The 20,857-nt window shown below is 40.0% G+C and overlaps 1 protein-coding gene across 2 annotated transcripts in view; it reads right to left on the bottom strand.

Annotated features, from left to right (window-relative positions):
- The window catches only part of pds5a (PDS5 cohesin associated factor A), a 32,918-nt gene that overhangs the window by 8,707 nt on the left and 3,354 nt on the right, over positions 1–20,857 (bottom strand). For both annotated transcript variants that reach the window (XM_057331448.1, XM_057331447.1), the window contains exons 3-13: positions 4,293–4,496; positions 4,016–4,102; positions 3,812–3,909; positions 3,289–3,415; positions 3,093–3,173; positions 2,003–2,143; positions 1,391–1,506; positions 1,215–1,309; positions 988–1,133; positions 298–449; positions 59–172 (exon numbers count right to left, since the gene is read on the bottom strand). In XM_057331448.1, the coding sequence (XP_057187431.1) occupies positions 59–172; positions 298–449; positions 988–1,133; positions 1,215–1,309; positions 1,391–1,506; positions 2,003–2,143; positions 3,093–3,173; positions 3,289–3,415; positions 3,812–3,909; positions 4,016–4,102; positions 4,293–4,496 (1,361 nt within the window). The remainder of the gene's footprint in view (positions 1–58; positions 173–297; positions 450–987; positions 1,134–1,214; positions 1,310–1,390; positions 1,507–2,002; positions 2,144–3,092; positions 3,174–3,288; positions 3,416–3,811; positions 3,910–4,015; positions 4,103–4,292; positions 4,497–20,857) is intronic.

Genomic DNA, 20,857 nt, shown 5'->3' on the forward strand with positions numbered 1-20,857 from the left:
AAAGACTCTATATATCAGATACAGCTTTTAAAACAGGACGCAGTCTATCAAGACTCACTTGACTGCATTGGTGTCCAGACAGGCGTAAAGATAGTACAGACACTTCATCTTCTCCTCAGTCTCCAGACTGTGAGGAACCATGTACTGTGCAAAGATCTTCTCTACCAGCAACCTAACATACACACAGTATGAATAATAACAACCAGTGGTTTAAAATTTCACACATGCTACATTGACTTATATAAGAAACAATAAAGCACATCAAATTATTTCTTTGAACGTGTTTGTAGCTCATACTTGTCATCTATGCTGTTCTGGTAATAGATGTGTAGGAGTTTGTCCTTGATCCAGCTGATTTTCAGAGCGGTCTCTTTCCCAGCCTCATGGTGAAGACAGTACTTCTTATACAGTTGTGCTAAACCCATCATTCCTTCCTTACGGACACGCCACTGAAAGAAATCACACAAAGCTTTACATTGTGTTGAGGTTTAACATTCTAGTATATGAAATACTTTATTCAATTTTAGTTACATTTAACTAGATTATTCGTTTGACATTCTGCATAATTCACTTCACATCAGACTCTAACTTAGAGCTGCACGATTCTGGACAGGCACGATAAGGTGACACTTGCAATTAAAGTCTTTAGAAAGATTTATCAATTTGCCTGACATCTAAATTGCAGCCTGCTTGAAGGGGTCTTTGAAGAAAGACACAACTGATAAACATAACACCGTAGTATCACCTGATAACAGTTTAAAATAACCTGAAAACATGAAATGCTGGGCAACTTGATGAAAAGCTCTAATAACGCAGTGCACTAGCACAGATTGAAGTGTTATGATTTTAGTGTGATAGACACAAGAGAATCATTGATTTTCATTAATGAGATCGTGTGGGTGTTTGAATAGAGATTGTGATCTTTTAACGATTAAACGTGCAGCTCTACTCGAACTCTACATTCATGTAATTCTTTATCTGTCTCACCCTCTTGTCCAGCATCCTTTCCCTGACAAACCCCAGCAGCTGATCATTCACCAGGTTCAGGTCTCTCTTCCCCGCGTTAATGATGGTGACAATGACATCATGTCTGATAGCCTCCTCAGGGTCATGTGATCTCACCTTCAGAAAATCTGATGATGTCACACGCAGCAAGATATGAGTTACATAGGATCTACAGCAATAAACTGACAACACATTTAACCCACACACACCTGTAAGATCCTTGGCAAGGTCTGGGTGGTTCATCAGGCAGTGGCTAGCAAACTTCACACATTCCAGTCTCACAGGAACGTGGATGTCATTGAACCTGTTCAAAACAAAATAATGGTGATTTCAATAAGAAAAGCGCTCCTTCTGTCCAGTTTTTCCTGCTGCAAGAGATTCTCACCTTCCCAGAAAACACTGCCAGAGTGGCCGATTCTGAGTGGCCAGTTCAGAGTCTTTTGCGCCAAAGAGTTTAGCCAATAGTTTGACTACAGCCAATCTCTCCTCTCCGTCATTACTCTACACAAACAAGATTAGTTAAGCTGTTGTGGTGTTTATTCACATTGTTTAGAGATTATTATGCAGAGTGATCACATGCATTTTAAATAATTCAAATGTCAATCCCATATAGAGGACCTGTGGTCAATCCTCAAAAAGCGAGTGGACAAGCAGTTTAGCACTAATGAGGCAAGAAACGTTTGCCATCAGTATTTGGCCCAGAAGCTGATATCCAGCATTCCAGAGCGAATTGCAGAGGTTATGAAAAACAAGGCCCAACACTGTAAATATTGACTCTTTGCATATTTTATGTTTTGCCAATAAACGCCTTTAAAACTTAAGACATGCTAACTTAAGATATCCAGTATACCACAGAAGCATGTGGCAAAATAATCTACAAATACAGAAGCCGCAAACTTTGCAAGACAAAATGTATGTCACTGCCAATACTTTTGGCCACGACTGTACATTTAAGCAACAAGTTTGATTGTTTGCGCCAGTGCACGAGTTTGGTCACCTTCAGTTTGAACTCAAGCTGTGGCATCACAGACACAAGAAGCAGAGGGTCAATGGCAAAGAGCTCCTGTATGAGGTCAAAGACGTGCTCAGAGAGATCACTCACAGAGGACTTCCCCATCACCAACACCTGATTAAAGAACTGCAACAAGAGAAAACAATCCATAAGTCTTTGTTTCTGAAATAAGCAGTGTCAATGCTCAACTGTCAATAAGAACAAATACTTTCACACTTGAAAGCATATTCACACTTGTTCTCAAAACTCATTCTAAATAAAAGTGAATTGAGAAAAAAAACTTGCTTCTCTTTAGATTTACATTGTGCCTGAACTTGAAAGCATATTTTGGTCCACTTTTGACTATTAAAGGGGTCATGTGGCACGAATACCCATGCATGTATTAGACACGTAAAATTGCAAAAATTAAAGTGTCGGAACAAAAGATGCATTCTATCTAAAAGCGAATGCTCACCCAGATCTGCCTGAAACACCTCGTGTAACCACACCCCCACAAATCTACGTGGGTTCGTGGTATGATTTGACTAAGACTGCCCAAATGTATACGCAAGTGAGGTGGGCGTACCTGTCAGTAAAATTGCTTTGGAACCTGATGTTCCGAATACGGTAAGAGGCATTACATTTCGTCACACGCTTGCAGTATTCGACCAATCACTACCCACTGGTTAACTGGCCGATCATAGCACACCTCGCTTTTCAGAGCGATGAGGTTTGTTCAAAATCCGCCCGTTTCAGAGAGGCGGGGCAAAGAGGAGATACAAACATGCATGGTATGTGGAAAATACAGCATTTTTTAACCTTAAATCGTGTATACACATAGCATTACATCTAAAACAAACAATAATATTTGTTTTAGCCGTGTCATATCACCCCCTTAATAGTACATCATTATAAGTGTTATAAGTGATAGTTAAAGTAATATTACATTTATGCTTTCTATACACATTTTGTGCTCTCGGGTATGCATTTTACACTATATTAAGTTTAACTTCATTGTCTAGCCATAAATACAATAAGCATAATTGAAAACGCTTTTGATAGTGAATCAGAAATTGGGAAATGACATATGACTCACTGAGGCAATGCAGGTTTCAATGGTCTGAACCGTTCTCTTCAGAAGTGTCCTGGCCAGGTCATATGCCTGCTTATTCAAGTTCTATAGAATAAAAAAGCAAAACCACAAAACGATTAGAGATCTGTGATGGGATTGGGTAATAATGAGTAGTCATAAGGTCTTGTATAATTCAACAATTAAGTGTGTAATTGGCTACTTTGTGAGCAGGGATGAGATTAATGAGGATTGTATCCAGCAGCTCCTGCGTCACTCCATCTCCCTCCATGATGATGGAACTCATCAGGTCCAACATGTGCATCTGCACCTTCTGGTTATGGCTGTTACTAAGAGAGGGGGGAAAGAGAGGGAGAATGTACAGTTGCATAAACCAGAGACATGCGAAACACCAAGTCTATGAACCAGAAACAAACTCTAATGCTGGGTTACCACACCAATCGCGAAAAATCACGTTCCACGCTCTTTATTACCCCGTGGGAAAAGTTTGTTATTTTGTGTGAGTGACGCGATCTGACAAATATTTTAAACCTTTGCGGAAGACGAGACTGACGCGCTTTCGTGGCAATCGCGCCGCCCGATTCGCGTCATTCGCACCGCCTGCCATGAGTTCGCGTCTGTACGCGTCTTTGCATTGACTTTGTATGTAATTTTCTCACGCAAAACGCTTTATTCGCTTTTGGTGTGAATCCAGTGTAAGAGATGATGACAAAGGATGTACTCACTTGATGACAGAAAAGAGAGTTTTAAAGAGCTGGATGAAGATCTCGTTACAGTCCTCCAATTCAAAGCAAATATTGTAGGACTTCACCCATGCCAAGTTCTACACAAATCACAGTTCAAAATGTGAAATTACAATCAAACTGCTATGCACAAAACCATTGAACCAAGCTGCTAAAGACTGTTGCAAATTTAATGAAATTTCTCACCTCCAGCAAGTAAAAGTATCTGTTGAACTGGGGGCTCTTGGTGTCCTCTAATCCCTTCAACTGTCGTGTAATGAAAAGGAAAATTTCCTAAAATAAAACAGTGCAAGTTAATACAATTGGTATGCTGGTTTTAGTTTGAGGTGTAAAGACACCCTCACTTTTTATTGTCATATCTCAAATTGGCTATTGGATTGTGTGCAACATAACATGTAAAGTGTGCAAGAGTGCATGATCTTCAGTTTTCAGTCATGAGCTGCATGAGTAGTTCATATAGTACCTTGAGCTTGTCGTGTGAGGTGTAGGGAGCCTCTGGTGCGTAGATCCTAAAAATGTCAGCGAGACAGCAGGCCACGAGTAACCGCACATCTTTGTTGGGATTTCGCAGGAAGAACTCAGAGGCCAAGTGTAGAGCCAGAGCCAAATACTGCTGCTTTTCCTCCTCGGAGTCTTGGTCCATGTCCATATACGTCTTCACCACCAGCTAATGTGACAGATAGGAGACATTTATGATTTACAGTTTTTCCCTATATAATAAAACAATTAATTGGTTTTCTTTGCTTCCCTTAAACTTCAAACATTTTGTGCAAAACTCTGCACACCAATATAGTCAAACACATTTTAACTCATCAATGAAGTAGTTAAACCACACAAAAATTTCCATCTTATGTTCACCTCCAGCCGGGTGCTTACTACAGTGAAACTTACATTATTTTAGCTTGATACAAAAACAACAGAAAAAAGCTGCTGCTTTGGGTGATCTGATCATGAATGATGAACAGAAACACAACCATTTTCACCTGTCTACTGTGTGTGACCACTTTACATTTTGAGGGGAGGTTTGCAGATTTGGCGAAGAGCAAAAAGAAAATATTGCATAATTAACATAACAGCAAGCTAAATCTCAAGGTGAATGTTATTTCAGTCAGGTTTCTACACTTGTACAAACACGAAACATGTACAAACATCATGTTGTCGAAAGATTTTTGACTACTGACCAGATCAAATGATCCCTTAGGGGCCCCAGATAATGTTTTGGAACGGTTTTAATTTGAGATGCACCAACAGGGCTGTACTTTAACCTTTTTGCACATGGCACTGGTGCTACAGAGATTTACCTGTAAAGTTTTGTAGCACAGGCCAAACAGTTGTAACACGTAAAACGTGCTATAAAACGTCTGTTGTCATTGTTAAAACAATACACAAATGCAGGTGACATGAATAGGCAGGACAAAAGTCGGGTTATTGCTACATACACAGCGTTTCCACTAGGATTTTGTGAAAATGTGGCACTTGATGACGTCAGACGCTAATTAACATATTCATGACATCATCACGTAGTTTTAATGGTGCGCTCAAGACACCTCGTAAATGGAATATTTCCCACCACAAGCGCAGAAGTAATCTGGATTAAAAGTAAAAATACATTAAAGGAGAGGTTTCTTGCTACTTTTACACAAATGTAATATAAATCTTAGGTGTCCACAGAATGTGTCTGTGAAGTTTCACCTCAAAATACACCGCAGATCTTTTATTATACCATGCCCTAATTGCCCAGTTTTGCATGTGAGGAGAAACGCGCTGTTTTGGTGTGTGTCTCTTTAAGTGCAAATGAGCTGCTAGTCTCCGCCCCCTTTTCACAAAAAACTCAGCCAGGGCTTAGAGCCTGTGCTTCCATCGACAAAAGAAGGGTCACATAAAGCGAATGAGAAACGCTGTTTCTGTCTTTAAACACCAAACACATTATTTTCTAAAAGCGAACAGACTCCTAATAAAGGCGTCATGTTTTCTACATGCGAAATTACACATGACAAACCGGTCGTGTATTTACAAACTGTAACACTGCTTTCTATAAGTGAAAGTACCCATGAAAGACCCATCGCGTGTTTACAGACCATGCACACTGCTTTCTATAAGTGAAGATACTCAATACAAACGCATCGCGTTTTCTCTAAGTGAAAGTAACGCTACACAGGACAATCCCGTTGCATGTTTACAAGCCACACACATTGCTTTCTTTGCGTGAACGGACAAACATTTCACAATCACATTTTACCTAAGTTGCCCTGAGGTCTTACTTAAAAAATAACGGTACTTACAATGTCTTTATTTGCAGCTTTTCCTCGTTCAGTCTGGTGGATTTCCATTGAAAACAAAATAAATCCATTGCTCTCCTGTCAGGCTGGGAACAGTGTTCTGTGCTGCTCTGTGCAGCCAACAACAGAACACTTAGTTAGCATGCTTTGCTTACCTTTGCCACGGTGTCGGAACTAATTCCCATATGTCGCTTGCGAAAACAAAAATGGCGGCAGCGCCATGGGTGGACACGTTCAGAAAATGGGGCGGTAATATTATAATAAGAACGACTACCTACGTCAGAAAGCGAACGAAATCTGAACGGCTCGTTTTCTCACAGGCTTGCAGAGATAGGCTCACGTAAACAAAGTTACTGGATTGTCATTTTTCACATTTTCTGAGTTGGTAGATGAACCAGACACCCGGTTATAGCACTTAAACATAGAAAAAGTCAGATTTTCATGAAATGTCCACTTTAAAACGATTTAGTTGCATTAATGTAATTAATGATTTAGTAGCATTAAAACATTACAAGTATCTGTTAACATTAAAAGAGCACCATTCCATAAATTTTCGGGTTGTAGTGGGAATTATTGCATTTCCGAGAGCTTGTGAAGGCAGCAAAGGTTGCAACTTCAGACCTGTTTTGATTCTGATCTCTGATTATTACATTAATGTCATTTTTATATTTTGTGTTATCAGTTCTGTTTTATAACCAAGTTGCTTATTAAATTGTGCTTATTTACAGACGAACTGTGTTCGTGCTTATATCCAAACAGTCGCAGGTTTTGGAAACGCTGTTCTAGAGATATTACAGGGAGATGGAAGGGTCTGAAATACGTCCAATTGGAGAAACCGTAACAGCTAACAAAACACATTGATATCTATTAAAAAACTAGCATCTGGACTTCTTTCCTGCATTCGTTAGCCATTACGCTTTTATGGCTAAAGGTTGTAGACTTTCCATCTAGTGTCTTTGGCTTCTCCCTGACGCTCACTCACAGATGCAGAGAGGTGTTTCCTGCACCGGGAAAGCGAGACCTCGTACTAGTGGGGTAGTACTGACAACATTTTCACACTGAATCAAAGCAACGGCTTATCCAAAGACGCTAGGTCATTATTTACATTTAGTCATTTTGCAGATGCTTTTATCCAAAGCGACTTACAGATGAGGGAAACAATGGAAGCAATTGGAACAACTTAAGGACAACAAAAAGCATAAGTGCAATAAAAGAAAACTGGTCTCATATAGCCTACCACAGAATACAAAGACAAGTTTTTTTTTTTTTGAAAGTAGAAACGAGACAGAAGTCAGAACTGATCAGTCAGGTGTTGACGGAAGAGATGTGTTTTCAGCCGATTCTTAGAGATACAGAATCTGCTGATCTTGTAGCAGCGGGCAGATCATTCCATAAATGTGAAACCGATCCCGAGAAGGTACGTGAGAGAGATTTTTTTACCTTTTTGGGATGGCACCACAAGACGTTGTTCGTTTGCAGAGTGTAGGGATCTGGCGGGTATATAAGTCTGCATTAGCGAGTGAAGATTAGAGGGTGCCAAATCAGTGGTGGTCTTGTAGGCCAGGAGCAGAGTCTTGAATTTGATTCGAGCGACTATAGGGAGCCAATGTAACTTAATGAAGAGAGGAGTGACGTGTGCTCTCTTCGGTGCATCGAAGACCACTCTTGCTGCTGCATTCTGGATCATCTGTAGAGGTTTGGTTGTGCAAGCTGGAAGTCCAGCCAGTAGCGCATTGCAGTAGTCCAGTCTGGACAGAACAAGAGCCTGGACTAGGACTTGCGTAGCATGCTCGGATAGGAAAGGTCTAATTTTCCTAATATTGTAGAGGATCTGTGTGCCCCAGACGGAGTTGTTGTTCACAAACATTGAGCCGACATTTATCCGAGCATAATACTTGCATTTCCTTAACAAGAACATGTAAAATAATATCAACATCATAATCACATGCGGACTTGAGTGTTTAGCTTATGTATGTTCTATAAATTAGGTAATATGGGCAGTATGCTTTATTAGTGGCTTTTTCATTCGCTCTGCGCAAGATCAAATGCGTTCTGTAGCTTGTTTTGTACTTTTTTCCATTCCAGTGTATGGCGCGTGTTCACAAGAGCACTTCTTCTTCGTCGTCTTCTTGGTCGAGAGCACTTCAAAAGTAGACAGGTTTGTGCACCGAACGCCGCATGGGGCTTGCCCCTATTGCAGTGGTTCCCAAACTTTTTACAATGGCGTACCCCCCAGGGATTTAACATCATTCTGCGTACCCCCTTTCTTACAGTCACAATTGTGGTCTCAAAATTTTTTTATTTGCATTCTAAATACATGTAATTTTCTTTTATCAAACAATAAATTATATATGATTCATATATAAATAAATGACTCACTGTTTAATGAGATGGATGTGCTTGAAATGACTTGCATAACTCTGTGATGTTTGGTTCTGAGTCTCAAATCATTCTATATGCAGAGTCTGTATTGATATTTGTTCTTTATGTGTACAAGTGCTGAAAACCCACTCTTGCAAAGATACGTTGTGGAGAAGGGCAGTAATGTTTTCAAAGCGCGATCGGCTAAGGCAGGATACTCTGCATGCAAAGCTATCCAGAAGTCTGTCAGTAATTTTTGTGCGAAGTCAATTCTCAGAGCGCCACTCGTAGAGATTTCAATGAGACTCTCTCGCTCAGAAACAGGAAGGTGCGCTGTGCTGTTTGCAGAGAATGGATTGCGAATCCAGGTGTTTGAATTGTCTGTCTCGGGAAAGTACTTGCGCAACTGCGAAGACAGCTCAGAAAGGTGTTTCATTATGTCACGCTTAACGCTGTTAGTAAGGCCGAGTTCGTTTGCTAGCAAAAAACCATGCAATGATGAAAAGGCTTCGGTGTTGTTCTCGTTAATGCAATTAGTCCAGAGAGCAAACTTTCTGATCATGGCCTCAGTTTTGTCCTGTACATTAAATATGGTTGTGGCAACTCCCTGCAATCCGATGTTCAGCTCATTCAGACAGGAAAAAACATCACCCAGATAGGCCAATATTGTAAGCCACTCTTCGTCATGTAAGCGGTTACTCAATTCAAAGGGATGGTCGATAAAAAAAGCTTTAAGTTCATCTCTCAATTCAAACAATCGTGTGAGAACCTTTCCCCTGGACAGCCATCGTACATCAGTATGTAGTAACAATGTGACGTGGTCGCTGCCCATTTCATTGCACAATGCAGAAAACAAACGAGAATTCAAAGGCCTTGCTTTAATAAAGTTTACAATTTTTACAGCATCTTGCAAAACTTCCTTAAGACATTCACCAGGCCTTTCCTTTGGTGGCCAGCGCTTCTCTGTGGATGCTGCAATGTACCCAAACCACGCAGGGCGCAACTGCTTGCACACGTGATACCAGTCCACTCAGCCTGCCTGTCATGGCTTTCGCTCCATCAGTACAAATGACCACACAATTTGTCCACTGAAGTCCATGTGATGTTACAAAGCCATCTAAAACTTTGAAAATCTCCTCTCCAGTTGCTCTGCCTTCCAACGGTTTGCAAAAAAGTATATCTTCCATAACGGAACCATCATAAATATACCGGACATATGCCAGCAGCTGAGCCAAACCAGCTACATCCGTTGATTCATCGATTTGTAAAGCGTAGAATTCGCAGAATTTTATGCGAAGCAATAGCTGTTTTAAAACGTCTTCTGCCATATCAGCGATGCGACGTGAAACTGCGTTGTCTGATGACGGCATCTTCTGTATTGTTTTTTTGGCTTTTTCCCCAAGCATAATATCCGCAATATCAGCTGCAGCAGGAAGAATTAAGTTCTCCACAATAGTATGGGATTTGCCCATTTTAGCCACTCTGTAACTCACCATGTAGGATGCTTCCAGTCCTTTCTTATTAAAGTTTTCTGACGCTGTTATATGGGCCTTACTACTCCCGAGTTGTCTTAACTGTCTTTCAAAAAACTCTCTCGGTTTATTTTTCAAAGTCGCATGCTTTGTTTCTAAATGCCTGCACAAAAACGCTGGCTTCATGCAGTTATGAGAGAGTACTTTTGCACATATAACGCACTGTGGTTTGGGATTTGTCACTGCCAATGTAAGTAAATCCATATGAAACGTATTTCTCATCATATTTACGCCTTTTTGATCGTCTTTCTGTGAACTGCTGAACCTGAGTTGACGCTGTAGTTTCCGATGCATCGCTATCTGTGTCGGTGTCAACCGGAGCGGGTGGTTGATTTACACCTGCAGCCGAAGTGCTGTTGGAGGGACCCAGGGTGTGGTCAGAGACTGTGGATCATCCGAGCTGCTGGTAGTCAATTTTCTTTCTGTGGCTGCGGGCCTAAATCTTTGCAACCACTTATCCATTTTAAATTAACAAGCAGTTCTTGCTTCGTTCCAAGGCGCGTGCAGTCGAATTACATGCGGTACGTAAAGACGTGCGCTTACGCATGAGTGGACGCATATTTTTTGATTGGATGTCATGAATTTGACCTTTTATGGCACTACGTGACTACTATTTTGCTGTGTGTACACTAGAGGGAACACGTCTTTATATTTAGCTTGTGAGAAAAACATGACTGGTTGATTGTCAGGTGCGTTATAATTAAGTAAACAGTAGATTTCAGGATTTTGTTCACGTACCCCCTCCGTCACCTGGCGTACCCCAGTTTGGGAACCACTGCCCTATTGGATGCCGGCGCTCTGACTCACAACGCGGAAGCGCAACTCTGTGTTTACATGCAGAAGATGAAGAAGTGCTCTCGTGAACGCGCGCCATACACTGATAAGACAGGAGAATATATCGATTAAAGTTGGTATTTTGGTTTGTTTTTCGCACATAAAGCATTCTCGTCGCTTAAAAAAAATTCAACTGATCCACTATGTGCGGATGGACCAATTTAACGATGTCTTTAGTACTTCTCTGGACCTTGGCAAAAACTGACACCATGATGTCTATGAGGAGGCCTGAAAATCTCTCGGATGTCACCTAAATGGGGCAGTTGTGGCCTAATGGTTAGAGAGTCGGACTCATGACCAGAAGGTTGCCGGTTCGATTCCCAGGGCCGGCGGGTAACAACTGAGGTGCCCTTGAGCAAGGCACCTTACCCCTACTTGCTCCCCGGGCGCTGTAGTGATAGCTGCCCACTGCTCCGGGGGTACGTGTGTTCACTACTCTCTGGATGGGTTAAATGCAGAGGTCACATTTCATTGCCTTGTACATGTGCAATGACAATAAATTGAATCTAAATCTAAATCTAAAAAAAAAAATCTAAATATCTCTATTTGTGCTCTGAAAACGCCAGAAGTTCTCTAAACATGTTTAACGTCATGTGGGTAAGTAAAAAATCACAAAGTTGATTTTTGGGTGAAATTCCCCTTTAAAGGAGAAAATAAAATGGATTTTGTATAGGCTACATATTTTAAGCCCAGGCACAGACCAGCCAAAGCAAACAAATGCTCATCGCGTCACTTCTTGCAGCCGGTAAAACGATCCAGTCAGGGTTGGCGCATCAGCAAATGCAGAAATATCAATGATCATTCCATAAGGAAAGTGGAACACATATGCCTGTTTTAGCATAAATATTGGATATGAACAGTTTGATTAACAGCCTACATTCTTTAGTCTTTAAAATGTATTACATAGGACCCACACAAAGTTTTTGGACCGCCTTCTGGGCCATTCTTAGTTTTAGACTAGTCGACTATACGGTTACAAAACTTTAGTTTAAACGACTGTCAAATTAGTCGTAGCACACATCCCTACTGTGCACCTTATTCACTCAAACAGGCAGATGACATATTTAAATAGTAGGACCCATTGCGAATCGTGGAAAAATAGAGCTCTTGATATATGGACTCGGAAAACGAGTTTCAATCGCAAAATAGACTAAAACTAAGTAAAATAGTGGTGCGTCATTGATTAACCTCACACACAAACAAGCACAATGACAAAGCAATTTTTCACAATATCGGCCGATAGTTTAAAGGGTTCATTGGATGAAAATCTGACTTTTTCTACGTTTAAGTGCTATAATCGGGTCCTCAGTGCATCTACCAACTCAGAAAACGTGAATTACAAGAACGCAGTAAGTTTGTTGTGGCGTGCCTTTCCCTGCAAGCATGTGAGAAATCGAGCCGTTCAGATTTCGCTCCTGGTGTGACGTAGAGGGAAGGCTCTTTGTATAATGTTACCGGCCCTTAATCTACACAATTCCACCCACGGCGATGCCGCCATTGTTGTTTTCACAAGCGACAGCAGTGTACGTCATGCCATAGCTAATGTTTGTGGACAACATGCAAAATTGTAATGTAGTTGCACAGACGAACACAAGTTTTTGTTTAGAGTCCCAACCTCGGAAGAGACGGGACAGGAGTGGATTTATTTTATTTTTAGTGGAAATCCCTCAGAAACCATAAGTAAAAACCTGCGTGTTTGCGCAAATCACTTAAAGCCGGAGCACTTTATCAACCTGGGACAGTACAAGCAGGATTAGCTTCAAAGTTGTTCCTCAAGAGGGATCGAGACCAAGTGAACGAGACAAAGTGGCCGATGTAAGTAATATTTATCAACAGTCTGAATTAACGTAAATGTACCGTATATATAGGAGGATAACGTCAGCATATGATAGTGAAGGGAGCCAAGTCAGTCACAGGCTAAATAGAACATTCAAAGCCAGTGTTAAACTTACTCTATATTCATGTTATTTGGCAAATGTGCACTTGGAGTTTAGCTGTATGTATGTTAATACACTATGCGAGTTAATATGTTTAGCTGCGGCAAGCTTGTTTTGCTAAAGAACAGGGGCGTTAGTTTCGTTTTAAACGTCTCAAATCATTCATCCTTAGCAGGGCTGCAACGACGCGTCGACTACTAAAACACGTGCGTGAAATGCGTCGACGCGTCGTATTATTTATGTTTATCTGATGTAATAGCAGTTTCTGTTCCCGGGCGTGTGTAAGTGAATCAGCAGAACAAGAGAAAGTTTATCATGTTTATCATGAAACCACCAATGCACTTTTTATGTCATTCGATAGCTTTATGCGAGGAATAAACCAATATAGCATAATGAAGAAACTCTGACCTCCGCTGGTGCTGTCTGTCAATCTCCAGTCAGCATGTGTGTGTACGGTTGTCGGTCAGGACGCTACTCTTTCCAAGATGTTCCAATGTTTTCATTATTCTTCATAATGACAAGATGATAGTCTATGGTTTTGTTTAAAATGTATTTTGCTAGAGACTGTGAGTTAACGTTACTCGCTGAGTGTAGCTTAGCTTATTAGAAGCACTGGAAGCGGTCCGAATATGAAATAACTCTTTTTAAACCTCTGATTTAACTGTAAACTGTTGGATTGATGCAACGCACTATGTGTTAAACATGTAACATATCATCTCTTCTTCTTGTGTTCTAACTATTATTTACTTTGGGGAGCAAAATGATCCCCGGGACTTCAAAAGGAGTAGGTGCTTTAAGCGCATCATTGTGCGTCCGGGATGCGCATAACTGTAAATAACGAAGCGAATGCATTAAGAGCATAATTCTGAGTTCAGGGTGCGTGGGATTGCTTTAACGCCACTCTGCATTAAAGTCTTTTATACGGTGATAGTTTTGTACAATAAACAGAGACAGTAGTATTTTTACTTTTACTCAATTACATTATGAGACTGAAAATAGAGTCGGATATTACTTGGAGGGAAAAAATACAGAGCATATATCATGCTCTAGTATTTCATAAACACATTTTTAAATGTTTTTACATTTACATTGTCATTTAGCAGACGCTTTTATCCAAAGCGACCTACAGATGAGGGAAACAATGGAAGCTATTGGAACAACATAAGGACAAAAAAAAGCATAAGTGCAATAAAAAAAACTGGTCTCATATAGCCTACCACAGTATACAGAGCTAAGTTTATTTTATTTTTTCACCTTTAATACAGTAATTAAGTACATAAAAAATCTGTCTTTTTTACTTTTAAAATTAAAACTTAATTAAAAGATTGATAGAGATTTTAATGTAAACACGGATTAAAATGTTAAAACAACAATATTTATTTATAAGCTGTAGTGGAGTAAGAAGTATGATTTGCTTTATAATGTAAGAAAATACTTGTTTATTTGCAAAGTTTGCCAAAGGATTAATAAAGTAATCCAAAAAATCGTTATTAGATTAATAAAATAATAATCGTTAGATTAGTAGACTAATCGAAAAAAATAATCGCTAGATTAGTCGACAATTAAAATAATCGTTAGTTGCAGCCCTAATCCTTAGGTTAAAAAAATCTGTCACAGCAAACAGAGCATACTAGTTATGCTCTCACATTGTGTGTGTATAGCTTTTCTAACTAAAATCCACATAATTCCGCTGAGATTTGCAGATGCGCATTCCGTGGATTTTATGCAAGCATACACGGCACGCACAACGTGAGAGCATTACTAGGATGCGCTGTTTGCTGTGATGGATTTTCTAGTCTCAGGACGAATGATTTGAGACGTTTAAATGAAACAAACCGTGGAGGAGTTCAGGAAATATCATTTAGCTAAATGATTGCCATGGCAGTACTACACGTGTTGTGTTGACACACCGGATGGAAGGGGGGTGGGGTGCGCAGTAACTCATTATTTAAAGAGACATACACCAAAACAGGTTGCTGTGAGCATAGCTGTGTTTGACAGGGCAAAAAAGGTTTTGTTTACACAGCCATTGAGTTTTTTTTTAAGCAAAATATGTTACAGACATTTCATGAAGACCCTAATAAATCATACCAGCTTGTTGAAAGTGCTCATACGAGGAGCCCTTCAAAAACAGCAGATGATCAGGGCCGATACATCCTGTCAATCAAAAGTGGACAGAAAAACGGAATGGATTTTAGCTCTGTATATAGAAAATGTAAAGAAAAGTTTGATGTGTAATACTAATAGTCATTATATAAATTAATAACATTCAGAAAGTTAAGAAATATTAATTTAATCTTCAGAATCGGCAGCTATCACTCGGAATAGTCGGCTGTCGGTCTCGGTGGAGACATTAAGTTAGAGCTGAAGATCTTTGCCCAAACCCGACGTGACCCGACGGTTTCGGTCGGGTTCGGGCTTAATTTCTATCATTTTACACAGGCTCGGGCTTGCGCGGTAAATGAGCGGTCATGTGATGCATTCCGATTAGTGCGAGAAAGATGCAAAAATGGATGCTGAGGAGGTGAAACGGAGGTTTGCCTCTGGCGATTACGTTTTGGTTGCACCAGCAACTAAAGCAAAGTCTGAGGTGAGGAAAAGTTTTGACCATGTGCATGAGAATAATGAGCCAGTGGGATATGTGAGATTTTACGATGTTACAGAGGACTTATTTTATTTCTTTGTTCCAACTTCCAAGTGGCCTATAGCCATAGGGCTTTTAAAAAGCTGTCAATCAAAATGTACTGGTCGGGCTCGGGCCGAATTCTGTCGGGCCTAACTTTTAAGGCCCGATTACAGCTCTACATTAAGTATCAGTGGTGCTGATACTAGATGTACTTTCACAAGCATACATGCGTCTAGCTCTAGGACCCAGGGTAAGCTGCTTTGCAAACATTCTGTCTCTCACAGACAGTGTATGTGTGCACATGTGGTGTGGGGGAAGGGCAGCCAGTGCTCTGAGCTCAAGGGAAGCAGTCAAAACAGCACAGTGGAAAACCAGCAAACACAAGAGCCAGTCAAGCACTCCAATTACCGCCAAAGCAACCCCGGACCCCCCCCAGCCATCACACCATCTTTGCCCATTAAATTACAACATATTACACGACACAGAGCGAAAGAGACTCTGGAAATTTACGCAGTGCTTCCCATTCATTAATTAGACTATGGGGGCCCACCATAGTCTAATTTGTTCTGCCATAGTTTCAAAACGAACCAAAAAAAAGTTATACTTTTTATAACAACATATCATTGTGTCGTCTGTTTCCCATATTGATTTATTCGTCGCAGCCTGCCACACTATCACCACTGCCTGCCTTGAATTTATTTTTCATGATTCATTTATATTACCATTTAAAACAGCTCAATTCATTGAAGAGTTGCGAGCGTTCAGCTCCCCTATATCTCTCTCTCTCATGTTGCGTGCAGCACCTTGACAGTGCCTCTCTTACATGACAGTGATCGAATTAAAATGTGGCGGTGTTTTCAATGTGTTCCTCTGTGTAAACGTCATCAGTCACAGATGTTATTGCCAAAGAAGACGGCTGATTGAGTTTATATGACTTAAAGGGATATTTCACCCCTTAGTCAAAATTTCCCCATCTTTTACTCACCCTCAAGGCATCCTAAACGAATATGATTTTCTTCTGGAAGAACAATGCAGTCTAGGGTTGTTCCGATTGACGATACTATCATGTATCAACGATACTCAGACATATCGGTGATAGCTGATTCCTTAGACGATAGTTTGCTGTTTGCCAATATATGTTGCAAATTAATATTACAAACGTGCATTGCGCATTTTTTCGTGCAAGAGAGCTTGCAATGCACGCGGACGCCAGAAAGAGTTTATAATGTGCAGGGTTTGAGTTTTTCGCGCAAGAGAGAGCTTGTGATGCAGCGTGGCTCGGGGTTTTCCTTGCAGCAATTGCTATGCGCGTGAGGGTTTAAAACCAACGCACGAGTTGTTCCCGTTTGGCAATCAAGTAATAACAGCGCACGTGGGCATTTGGATTAATGATATTGACTTACAGCAAGTTTAGTTTCTCTCGTTTAAAAGGTTGCGGTGAGAAGTAACAAGGTTGCCAACTGCACTGAATTTACACTGATAGAATGCTAATGCTATGCTTCTGTTTTTGTCCAAAAATCCTGCTTGTCATAGATAAATGCGTAAATTGCCCCGCCCCTTGATACTATCGTGTATCGGCAATCCACAGGCTGGCGATAGAACGATCTGACTATAGAGAATATCGCCCAACACTAAGGCAGTCGTTGTTAGTATCATTTTACTTCCAAGCGGTAGAATGGGAGTGGATGGTAGTTGACTTTTTGAAGGTCCAAAAAGTGCCTCAATTGATCATAGTACTGCTCGACAAGGCTTTGTGGTCTTAAGCGAACTGAAAAATTCCTGGGTCGGTGTCAAGATATTGCTTCCGAACTGGCCCCAAAACCTTGCTGGTCTTGAACTAGGGAACCTACGTCGTCAGTAGGCGGAGCTTTCTCTGGATACTAGTGATGGGAAGTTCGGATCATTTTACTGACTCGGACCTTTGAGTCTCGTTCAGCAAAATGAACAAATCTTTTTTTTAAGTCATATCGTTCATTTTATCAAAATATAATTAAAATGTTACTTTCCTAACACATCTACTACTTGTGCAAACGTTGATCACATTACAAACAATACAAAACTATAATGCTATAAGAAACAGAAAATATTAATTCATTGTTTACCTCGGGTTTGACTCGTTCGTTCACGACGTGACAGCTTCGTAAGCTAAACCAATGCAGTCAGAACCGGAAAGAGAATTGATTAGTTCATCTCCCGAGTCTTCGGGTTTGAGTCGTTCGTTCTTTTGTCACAGGACCCATAGAATGTTGCGCAATGCGCATGCGCGACTGAATGAATCACTCCCCGAGACGACTTGTTCTTCCCGAGTCACATTAAAGATTCGTTCAAAATGAACTGAACACTGCCTCATCTCGGCAAGTCCTTCTGAAACTCACCGCTGGCTCTGATGTCTGATATCTGTAATGGTTAAACACGATATATAATCATTTTTGGGCATATGTCTAACGGTCAGTTTTGGCGTTATAAATCTGTTATTTGTACCTGGTCAAATCGTTTTGACTGAGGGCAAAGTTTAGTTTCATAACTTTATATATTTGATTTAACTTTGTATTACAGCTCCAGTACCAGCACCAGCCCTGGTGGAAACGCGGTATCACACACACACACACACACACACACACACACACACACACACACACACACACACACACACACACACACACACACACACCACACCAGCTTTGGTTTGACTATTCCCCGTGGGGACAGTCCATAGGCGTAATGTTTTTATACTGTACAAACTGTATATTCTATCCCCTATCCCTAACCCTATCCCTAAACCTAAAGATCATAGAACACTTTTTGCATTTTTAGATTTGTAAAAAATATTGTTCTGTACAATTTATTAGCTTTTTTGCCCCTGGGGACCTCAATTTTGGTCCCCACGGTGACACGAGTCCCCATGTGTTGGTGTGTATTCAGGTTTAGGTCCCCACCGGGATATACAAACATGAACACACACACACACACACACACACACACACACACACACACACACACACACACACCAATCAAAATCAGTTATGTGTCCCACCCCCCAACACACACGGCAGAGAAAAAACGTTGCAGGTCCTTTGGATGAGAGAGAGTCTACTTGGATGAAAACTGCTTCAGTGAGCTCAATTATAGTGACGCTGCATTTTATTGTCAGTAACAGCGTTGTAACGGGGGAAACAGTAATTTGTTTGATTACTCGTTACTGAAATAACTAACCGTTAGTAACGCCGTTTATTTATAACGCGCCGGTTTAAATGCATTTTTTCTTTTTTCCAACATTGCTTATTATTTTAAAAAAAAACTATACAGGATATAATATTAGTGCGTTATGAATATTTTAAGATAATTATAAGCTTGATGTGAAATTGTGACTAAATAAAAACAAAGAATTACGCCTTTATTGACTTAATTTAAATTACGAATATTCGTTTTTTATGAGCTCAAATATTCGAATATGAAATTATTGAAAAATGACCATCCCTACTAAATACTGCAATAAACAAACTTACAGCACAATACAAGTATTACTGTTAAAATAACTATTTTCTAAGCTACATAATGAATACACTCTGTTGTAAAATGTGCATTGATGTCCAAGTTCACTTGTAGCTGTATTGTAGCTTAACTCAGTGTTAAGCTTTTATTATGCACAAAACATTGATTTATAATAACAGATGTCACCTTTTCTGATATAAAATGGCATTTGTAAATAATTGTTAATCACTACAGCCTTCCTTCTACACTGTTATCACAGTTTGTTGTTGCCTTTATGCATTTGGGAGATAACCAAAGTCCTAGGAGGTAAACTGGTTTTTAACAAAGTTTGGTCATTTGGTCCTATTCTAAACAACCATATACAGATATCTTTGCCTTTTCCCATCGCATCTCATTCATTAGGACCTTTGTCAAACACTATCTAAAGCAATACCTTTTTTCAACTACAGTCAGCTTACTGGGTAAGATAGTCAGCGTCTGCCTAACACCCGGTCTACACCAGACGCAAGGGATACAACACGACAAACCCATTAAAAACAAGGCAGTTGTGGTGTCAGCAGTTACAAATTGGGTATTTTAAAACAGCTTAGAACACAACTCAACCAATTAGAATCAAGGACCAGAACTGACCTTTTTATAGTCAACAGTCTGTTGTTTAAACAGACATTAAATAAATAAAATGTATTAAAGGGGGGCTTAAATTATGCTTGTTGTTTAAATCATAATTTGTAACATTTTTACTTACTTACTTACTTTTACTTACTTACTGTAACTTTGCAAACTTTGTATGCACGAATAGCACCATTACTCACTAAACAATGTCAAAACTCCAAAGTGCTGGAAAAGCTGAAAAAGAGGTTCTTTCTAACACACAACACTTTTCCAAAACTACAATGAACAGTACATTGGGACTATAACACGCTTCTTTCGCAATTCTAACATCACAATCAGAGCCTGAATTTCTTTTTTAAGCATAGGGGTAATTCTCCTTTTACATGGGTCACATCTGGAGGAAAAACTTTTGACACGTATCGAAGGCCAGACGAATACATTCTACATGCACAAGCTCAAGTTCAAAGCCTACTCCTGATGTAAGATGAGCAGCACCCAGACATGTATTGAATTTCTCAAATTATAAGAGCTAGACTGGTGCAAATTATTTAAATGATGCGCAATCCCTGTGATGCCATGCTGTTTTAGTAGTGTGTTGTAGAGCTGCGCACATCATAATGATGTGAAATTATGATGATAATAATTATAGCATAACAGTAATTTAAAACATTAATGAGAAAACAAGCCAACTATCGGCATGAAAAACAAATGCTGATGTAGCTTTTGGGCTCAAAGATTCGAAGAAAAAACACTGATCCGGTCTGTAGTGTTCAACCCTATGCACTAATGATCCTTGCAGGACTTTATCTTTTGCTGTAAATTTTGTTTAAAAACTTACTTTTGTATAGTTGATCAAACCTGAGACATAATACAATAAATAAGATAAAACATACAGATGTGAAACATCCTGCTTGAGTTTCACTTACAAAGACACATCTGGTCATCCACTTGTTTTTCAGCATATTCATTATCAAAGTTATTACAATAAAGGAAGGGGCATGTCTGACAGTCTAAGCAGGTGACTTATCAAAACACAGTGGGCCAGCTTGACCAATCAGAGTAGACTAAGCATTTCAGAAAGAAGGGCTTCATAGCCAGAACTATACCAGTACAGGGCTCGACATTAACGCTTGTCCGGGACAAGTAAATGTTTTGTATGGGCAAGTGAGAGAGAATTTTACTTGCCCGACCGGACAAGTAACTTGAAAAAAAAAACAGTGCGACATATATGTAGAATAATAAGAATATGTGCATTAGACAGAGCTGCGTGTTTGTCGTGGTTGTGCTTGTTTGTGTGTGACAATAATCAATGGCGCACCGCACTGAGTCCACGCGGACGCGGAATCCTGTTACTT

Source organism: Triplophysa rosa, linkage group LG4 (genome assembly GCF_024868665.1).
Source record: "Triplophysa rosa linkage group LG4, Trosa_1v2, whole genome shotgun sequence".
Classification (NCBI taxonomy): Eukaryota; Metazoa; Chordata; class Actinopteri; order Cypriniformes; family Nemacheilidae; genus Triplophysa; species Triplophysa rosa.